Source organism: Leiobunum rupestre, chromosome 6, assembly GCF_980474605.1.
Source record: "Leiobunum rupestre chromosome 6, qqLeiRupe1.1.hap1, whole genome shotgun sequence".
Lineage (NCBI taxonomy): Eukaryota > Metazoa > Arthropoda > Arachnida > Opiliones > Sclerosomatidae > Leiobunum > Leiobunum rupestre.
Genome location: NC_143389.1, coordinates 1,785,754 through 1,795,385, shown reverse-complemented (window position 1 = coordinate 1,795,385; position 9,632 = coordinate 1,785,754). Strand labels below are relative to the sequence as shown.

At 34.7% G+C, this 9,632-nt stretch overlaps 1 protein-coding gene across 1 annotated transcript; it reads right to left on the bottom strand.

The window, feature by feature from the left end:
- Positions 1 to 8,078: 8,078 nt before the first annotated feature.
- Positions 8,079 to 9,148, bottom strand: LOC149937651 (uncharacterized). The gene is made up of 2 exons (XM_090177750.1): positions 8,704 to 9,148; positions 8,079 to 8,494 (listed from the first exon to the last, which is right to left on the bottom strand). The coding sequence occupies exons 1-2, from the start codon at positions 9,146 to 9,148 to the stop codon at positions 8,079 to 8,081; spliced, it is 861 nt and encodes a 286-aa protein (XP_090033876.1).
- Between the last annotated feature and the right edge of the window lie 484 nt (positions 9,149 to 9,632).

The window sequence follows — 9,632 nt, the reverse complement described above, 5'->3', positions numbered from 1 at the left end:
AAGAATGCTTCTCCTTCTTAGGATTGAGTTGTGTGTTCGTTGACATATTAATTTTCCTAAGCTAATAAATTGGGAAATTAATAAAGCTAAAGCAGTTTTGAGCATTAAACTGGGATCAATTTGCTTGGAGTTTACAGTAATCACGCGCTACTGCAAAATTAAACGACCGGCCAGCTGCCCTTATCTGAAGGAAGTCGAGAGTCGGAGAGTAGTAAGAACATTCCAAGTGTAGAGGTTTCTTAGGGGGTCAAACACGGTTGAAAGTCGAGAGTGGACTTCCATGAAAACGTCCTAATACGAGTTTCATAAAAAGCTCCCCGCTGAAAACAAAATCGGGATTTCGTCAAATCCACATTTCCTACCTTCATGAAAACATAGTCATAGTTTACAAATCTATACGCTTCATTTTAAACAATTTTTACAAAAATTTAAAATCTTATTGAAATAATTTATACAAAGAAATACAGCTGATAACAATTTCATCAGTTTCTTAACACTCGCCGTTAATGCATTTTGTTGAAGGAAAACGTATTGAAGTTTTTTGGTTTATTTTTGAAAATTGTTAATTTTTATTATTATTTGTTATTTCTTAGTTAAATAAATGTTGCCCAGATCTATTTATATGATTACCATTTTGGATTTCACAATACAGGAAATTTCTTTTGTATTCTTGCAGAATTTGTGGTAAATTTTCTGTGTTTGAAGTGTCATTCTAAATATAACTAATCGTTCTAGAATTTATAGAGGTGTGCAAATACCATATTTTGGGGATCGAATTGAATATCAAATATATTTTTACAACGCACGTCAAATACCAAATCGAATATTTATAACGTCAAATAATTTGGTCGAATATTTTTAGAGCAAAATTCGAAGCCAGTTAATTGATCAAATATAAAATAATATTTCGAATACCAAGTAATTCGACATATTTGGTTATTTCATAACCAAATATGTCGAATTTTTGTCAAAAAAATAAAAAAGTAATTGAAATCACTGTTCATTTTACTTGCAATAGTAAAATACTAAACCAAATGTATAATTTATATTTTATTTTATTTAATAAATTTAAAATACACATTTTTAAAGTTTAACTACCCCAGGTCCAAGTCAGCTAGCGACTTTTATTTTTTAGTAACTACTAACTACAAATAAAATCAAAGGATCTGCTATATTTTTCATGCTTTTCAAAGATATGTAAAACACGAAGGAGCAGATCTTTTATTACAATTAAAAAAATAATATTTTATTTCATTTATAATCATTTTAAACCAATAATTTAGTGAACTCAAAAATTCCAAAATCGAAAAATCCAAAAATTTACTTACAGTACTTCAACCTTTCACCCAGTTAATAATTTGTTTTGAACTTGGTTTGCGTTTTAGTTTTACTTTGCTATTCTAGAAAATACCATAAAAAGAACAAACGAATAATCTAACCAATAGACGCTAGAATAAACAGCTTCTGCTTTTCACTAAGAAGTTTTAATTCACACGGTATGAATAATGGACGTGCAAATTACTCTTTAAATGGTCCTTGCCGCTGTGGACTAAAGAGAGATGCCAGAAACTGATGGCCTTGAAACTCAACAAATTTGAAAAAGAACCGCGGTTATTCGACCATTTTGCAAACTATTTGAAAATACCAAATACTTTTTTCCTATCTTTTCGAATATTCGACTATTTGATCAAGAAAAAACAATATTCGCGAACTTTCCCAAGTGCTATTCGATTCGAGGAAAAGAATTTTCGATTTGGTATTTGATCGATTTATTTGGTCTAACCAAATATTTTGCACACCCCTAAGAATTTACGAATGCCTCAGTTTCGTTGATAGATGTTTGTAATTCCAAAAAAGTTAGCGTGGAACGTCCCAATACCTTTTTCTTTGTGGTTTTTGTGGAACGTATTAAGCGTTCGTAGAAACCCCGTGCCAAGCGCTTCTTTCTACTAATTTGTAATAAATTTCGACGTAATTACCCAAGAACCATTTTTTAAAATCCTCTTTCGATGTAAGTGAAGGTTTTATTTGAATGGCAACAAGTTAAATGTTTTTTGAAAGTTCTCCTGTTAAAAACTATTTTTTAACAATACAGCATTTTTCATTAAAGCTTAATACGTTAAGAGATCAAGGCTTTGAAGAAAAAATGACACTAGCAATTTGTGAACAAATAAATGAAACCTGAATACTTATTGATATCGTTTTTCAACAAACAAGCAAAAACCGGGTCAGACTTCTGATGCTTTTCATACAGAGCTACGTAATAAAGCGGACCATTGTGCTCTGGGTGCATTGCGTGACGCGCTGATCTTTAAACTTAATACCAATTTATCATTTTTCAATATTTCTTGTTGATGAATAATAAATTTAAAAAATATACTCTAGAGAATATGGCATTTAAAAGAATGAAAAAACTACTTTAGTTCTTGACCTTTGCGAAGAGCTGCTGCAATGAAATTTCATAAGATGGACGATAATGTTTTTGACGGTGGGAATTTTCCGTTTTTTTATGGAGTCAAGTGAAATAATTGAAAAAAAAAACACTTATTGCAACTTCCGTGAAATTTTAACTGTCTTTGTTGGTAGTGTCTGTTATCCTTAAGAAAGGGTTTGATTAAAATCTGACCAATTGATGACCAAAAAGTTTACCGATTAAATGTTGACTAAAATTCGATAAACTATGGCTAATATTTTAAACTAAACATTACGGTTTCGTCAATCGATTTTTTTAAAAACCAAATTCCATACGGTTATTTATATCGACATGAGGGTTTGTTCATATAGAACGAAATGTTAATTCGGGACACTTACGTCGTTAGTGTAAGAAGCATATATAAATAAATATTCAACATAAACCTGGAAAATAAATGGCTTAAAAAAAAGAAAACTCATCTTAGAGAAATAGACGAAATTTCAAATGGCTCATATGAAAATTGAATTTGTTTGAAGACGAACAATAAGGAGTCGTACTTTCCTTCACTGAAAATCAACAAAAATAAATGACATGGCACTACAGAGGGTTTGGGGAATAAGCTTTTGTTACAATTATGTTCAATTTACAAGTACACTGGTATGCGAATAGGAAATATCAGCTAATTTACTATTAAAATAACATTTAGGGCGTATTAAATGGTACACATTTGCATCAATTTATGGAAGTTTAAAATACGCTATGCTGAGCCCAATTCGGGACACCCTCTATCGCCGTGTTCTTTCAGTTTATGAATACCAACAGTTTTATATCTTTGAAAAATTAATACAATTAGAAATTGGTTCAAATGAACGAAACTGTCCAGTTTAAACCGGGAGTGGTCAAGATGGTCAGTTAGGTTTGAGAGTTTTCAAGATGGTATATTCCCATTCGACCGAATTCAATATGTTTCCGAAATATAGCCCAAAAGGCGGATTCGGTTCATTGGGACCTTTTGTTTTGTTTTTACCTCTCCGAGGGGACAAAGTCCCCTAGGAGGGGTTATACAATCACCGTGTCAGGGTGGGGGTGTGTGGGTGACTGTGTCTGGCCTGCGAACGCGTATGCATTTGTATAGCAAAGTGTAATTACTGCGTACGCAGCTTCTCAGAATTTAAAAGTTGGCACAACCACCGTGTGACGGTGAGCGTTAACGGATATATTTGCGGTTGCGTCGGGTTTGGTTTTGGTGATTTTCGCTAACGTTCACCGTCACGACGGTTTCAACTCAGTTATATTGTAAATTTCGTTATTGTAAGGTTTATGTGTAGTGTGGGAATGTGGAGTTTGTGCTATTGCGGTTATGGGCGTTGAGTGTGTACGTCTTAGCTCCTACTTCTTTTAATTGACTTTAGGACAAACCGAGTGCTGAGTGTTATGCAACCTCTCAACTTCCAATGGCAGGGTTTCCATCAATTGTTTACGGTAATCGTCTTAGTATCAATTTGCGAACGCATCGGGCGGGATTCGAACCCGAGCCCTCCTGAATTACAGGGGAGTGTTCTACCACAGAACCACGGATATATGTTACGGTTCAAAGAAAATAATAAGCTCAGCTTTATCGGAAGCGTATATTACTAATTAATATAGTAAGAAATTTCGATTTTATTTCGTGTTCCATTTAAATTATTGCATCGAAGATATTCTGATGTAGCGTCTTCTCTGTTTATTAAAAAGAATGCGCCGCCCAGGTTTTGGACCCGAGCCCTTTAACGTGGCAGGCGAATGTTCTACCACAGAACCACCGATACATGTTACATTTCTTTAAAAATTATAAACTTAGCTTAGCGGAAGAGTATATTAATGGTTTTTAAAGTCTACATTTTTACGTATGAAATTATAAAGGTCAAATCTTGTTTTAGCGCAGTCAGTAGAGATAAGAGGGTTAAAGGGTAGAACCTGTGGATTTTTTGTTATTTATTTACAAGTTTTATTATCGTCTTTAAAAAAGTTGTAAAAATGCAAAAGCGTTTATTTAACGTGTATTGATGTAAGAGCGGTCGTTTCGTCAAGTGGCTCTCTCTGCATTATTGATGGTAAGGTTTTTGCTTCTTGTTAATACATTTGGAGTGGAAATTTGAAAATCTACGATTCCTAATGCTGTCATTGATTTCCTGGGTGAGAAAAATAGAAATAGCCTCTGTAGATATTTCTTTCAAAATTAAAATTTGCTTCTTATTATATTTAACCGATAAACTTGTTCTGTAAATAGGGTTAAATTCAATTGTGCATTGTTTTAGTACGTCTAACTCACTGTTGTAACTACTTGATTTATATTTTTCTGAATAAATTAAACTCGGTTGTTTCGTCTCAATTATTTAAATTAAAATTAAAATTTTATACCGGGCGGGATTGAACCGGGATTACGTTTTTAGTAAATAACTCTGAATTGCGGAGATTTATCTTTAAGGGTTATCTCGTGAGATTAATACCACTAGGGACAATTCTTCCGAGGAGAGGTATATTTTGGCTTGCCAACATGTTTACTTTTGCCCCGAGATATAGCAGCGTACGCAAAAAACCTTATACCTAAACAAAATTGCTACAGGTGTACTAACGGTAAGGTTAGGTTAGGTTAGGTTAGTCTCTCACTAGGGTGGCGCGCTTTTATATTTATGCTTTGAACTTTTTATTTATATCAAGAATACAATAATTCGAACAATTTCATTTTTTAATGTGAATGGTTAAGTTTGTAGCAATTGCGTCGAGTAAGGCAAACGCGACTTCTTCATTCGATTTTTTCGGATTTTTTTGTTCTTCGTGATAGTTTTAATTGCAAATCCGTATCTTTCGTTGAATTGCATATATATATTTGCAAGTGGTTTTGGGGGTTTACCAACATCACGATCTAATTTTTGGCCATGAAATTCCACTTGTAAATTACGAATTTAAGTGATAAATAAAAACAACGATGGTTTTACGTTGAATTTATTGTTTAATTTGTGGTGGAAGCCTTCTAAATGATTATTGGTTCGTAGAGTGAATTCATTGAAGTGATTCCACATACTTCGGGTATGTGCGGAATTTTCCAGCCATAAATCTACAAAATAGTAGAGGAATGCGTTGACGTTCTCAATATCTCTGGGGAAATCATTCTCTATGCTTAGCCAGAGGTTGGTGTGATCTTCAATGGGGACTAAGGCGAACGACATTAGGCGTTTAACCATTTTTCGTACCGTTGCGTTAGATTTGAAGGCCGTTGTTAAGCCTTTGCTGCTTACTGCTCGCCATATTGCTTGTGTGTAGTGAAAATGGCAATCTTTTATAGTTGCATCTGGAAAACGACGAGTTAACGTTGAAATCATTGCCTTTTCAAAGTCTATTTGAAATGATATTGGATTAAATTTTAACCCACGCAGAGTAGCTGCTTCATTAATAATATTGAAAAGCCGATTGTAAATATTACTGGAATGGCCTTTTAAAAGGGCGTAAATCTAAAGAAGCATAATGCCTTTATACGGCGCGTGTATTACGTACAGTTGAGCAAATTGGTTTGGACATCAAAATTGCGTACCGTCCATAAATAAGCATTCAGCTTCACACATAATTTGTAAAAATTCTTCAGATGCAAAAATCAAGATTTTCTCATCCGTTCCGTCGTTTGCAAGAAGAAACATTTCGCCATTGCTTCAAAATTTCACCCATTCGCCTTGCAAATCTATGTCTCGGCGATGTAACGGATTGGCAGGGAAATTCTTTAAACGATGTCTGAACAAAGTTGATCGCACTGACCTAAATTCCGGTAGAGCGGCGTGGCATTCAAGCTCTCCACAACCATGGCTAATAGCTGCGCGTTTCGTTTCTTGGTTGGCGTGGGTATAAACGTCGTATATTCGTTTCCTTTTGTTGTTGGGATCTGAGGAATCTACTTCTTGAATCATTTAGTTTGTGGCTTTTAGGCTCAAAATGGTGGGGGTGTCTGCTTCATGCGCTGGATGAACTAATAGAGCGCCTTTTGTAATCACGCCGTCGTAAGTTACCATTGTTACTTTACAAGTCGCGTTTCTACACGAATAATAACTAGATTTATTTACCGTTTTGTTTAAGCGAAACAAATAATCATTCTTAATGTACAAAAACCCTCCTTTGTGAGCTATTTACTCCATTTTAGCTAACTGGCTCCAATAAGACTATCAACACTGATTTATATAAGAAGTAAACCTATTTAAAAAAGTATCATGAAAACGAAATTTGATGTACTATAAAAAATAATATAAACGTGCAAAATTGGGCTGTAAACCGCACAATTGGGGTATTTTCGATCGATTGGGACCCAATGTTAAATCATTTTCGAACGAATGGGATTTAGGTCGAATGGGACCAAAGCGTCAAGATGGTTGAAAATGGTAAGTTTACTTTTGAATTTGTCAAGATGGTCAAAAATGGTAAGTTTGGGTTGGGAGTGGTCAAGATAGTAAATAAAGGTCAGTTTAGTGATGGGAGTGCACAGTGTTCCAGAGATTAATTTTTTTTTAATAAATCCCACGAAAGATGATGTCAAAGTATTTTTACATATTCTTGTTCAGTACACTATACGATTTAATAAAATATAAGAACGGAAGCTCTGCATCCCTGGCGGCGAAACTAGCATCCATCAAGGATTTGGCACCATTAGATTAGTCCAAATTGAAAATTTCAGCTGCTTAGTAATATTCAAACTCTCTGTTCAGATGAAAAAAAAAGTGAAAAAGTTTGATTTTGACCATTGTCAGAAACGTGCAAAATTTCATCTGGAACTTTTATTAAAAACCTGAAGAACAATAAGTCTATTTTTAATTCCAATTACTATAATTTGTTTATCTATGCGCAAATTTAAAATACACGTATCTAAAAACCAATGAAACCGTTGTCAAATATACCCGCAAAACGTTAAAATTTTGGGCTAGAAAAATTATAATCGTACCTCATTTTCTCGGTTATAATAGTTGGCAATTATTAAAACCAGCACTTAGTTTTTAAAACTTTTAGTTTACTTCTACCTTTTCTAGCCAAAATTGTGCGACTTTGAGGTAATATTTGGTGATTTTCGACCAAGGAATGTGGCACCCTTTTTGAGTAAAGGCATGGCAGACCGAAATGACGAGGCTAATATATTTCCAAGACCATATCCCCGTTGCACGGCTTCTCCACGGTATACCGGAATGATCCGTGTCCAATTTGATTTAAGTAATAGTTATTATAGTCGTTTACAGAAACGTGATCTTAATTATTTGGAGACATGTTTCTCCTTTGACTGATGATTCTTCGGTAGAGCCATAATATTCGGGAGGTTTAAGTATACTTATATCACGCATTTCATCTTCGAGATCTCTCCTCATAAAATTTTGGGTGTTCTTGGCCGTCTTCTTGATTGACTGTTTTTTAGTCTTCTTGGGTATAGGTTCTTCCAAGGAGTCTATAGTATCTTTTTCTTCTACAGTATTTCAAATTCGAACTAAACATTCTTCATTAACGTTATTTCACGTTCTTGGATAACTTATTTCGGCTAGTCCAACTTCGTACGCTCTCTCAAGTTTTATTGGTTCCGGTAAATACGTCCCGAACTTGCTTAAAGTGTTTTTACTGAAATAACATATAGACGAGTCCGAGGGTAACGTTATGTAGAAACTCAAAGTACTACAATTTCTTGCACCCAAGAGGCAAAATCTAAGCTGTAACCACGCCAACGTACTAAGAGCTCTTTCATTCCGTCGGGTTTAGTCCTTTTTCTCAAAACTTCATCTATTTTAAACAAACAGTTGTCCAGGTCTTTCCCGATTATCTGTATTTCCTCCTTGTAGAACACACCCGAAATGAGCTCAGTTTTCAAATCCTCCAGCTTATATACCGGAGGGTCTCTCAGTAAACGCTCCACTACTTTGAATATTTCCTCGGTATAATTGGCTTTGTAACCCTTTTCGAACGTGGTTTTATTCTTGCTTATACGAACCAAGTCGCCTATTTCAAAAGGGAACGAGACTGGGGATGAAAAATTGACTTTCCCGTGTAAGTTCTGCCACACTTGCTTAGAATTTTCCTTCTTCACTTCAACGGGTTTGCATTAATAGATTTATGTTAGTTGTTATTAAAAGCTTCCAATAAATCTGGTAAAACGTCGATATATTTGTACGTATCTTTCTCCGTAAAATATCGGTACATTCGAGACTTCAATGTTCGATTGAATCGTTCTATAATACTAGATTTTACTTCGGAGTGCGTTGCGAAAAACTTGATTCCTCTACGTTTTAATTCACCTTGAACTTCTTTGCATAGAAACTCATTACCGTTATCAGTCTGTTCAATCTTCGGCTGTCGACCTGATTCTAAAATAGACTTGAATGACCATACCATAGTTGATCCTTTCTTATCCCTGGTTGCCATTGCGAATGCGTATTTGCGGAATACATCAATACAACCTAAGATATATCGGTATCCACTATTGTGGTTTTTTATATCTTGCATGTCTGCCAGATCAAGTTGCCATTGATCGTCTATCCCATACACTATCGTCTTGTTTCTTCGGAAATTGTGTCTCACTGGTCTGTGTAACGTGTACGTATCTTGCCGTTTTAAAAATTCTCTCACATCGTTTATGTTAACTTGATTTCCCTTCGCCCGGGCAGCCCGATAAAGACCACGAATGCCTCCGTAATTACGAGCGTCCTTTACATTGAAGTATATTTCTTCTAACTTATCCATTCATCGTACAGTTCATTTTCCGCTTATGATACCAGTATGCGAAATCAAATAGTTCAAAAACGATAATAATAAATAATAGCAAAAACGCCGTAATGACTTTGGGTGATTTTAAGTACGATATCGATAAAGAGGTTATCAACCCAGACGGAGTAGGATCGATGCCTCCTTCCATGTTGAGGTGTAATTCGTGAATGAAAGAACTGAAACCTGATATATGTTTATATTCTTTATTTCAAATTTAACCAACTCAATAATCCATTGCCATACATTGAATCGCGACTTGGGGGTAAATAATCTGAATCATCGTACACCTTCTCTGGTAGATCGTTAGAAATAATAGCTACATTATCAATGAGTGTTCAAAGGGGAATTTATTTTTTACAAGTGATTTTGGTACATTTTCCTTTGACAGCAATTTATAAAAGTTATCTAATCCACAATTTCATGTTTTGGTTTGGTTTTATATCCTTTAACTGATTCGTGT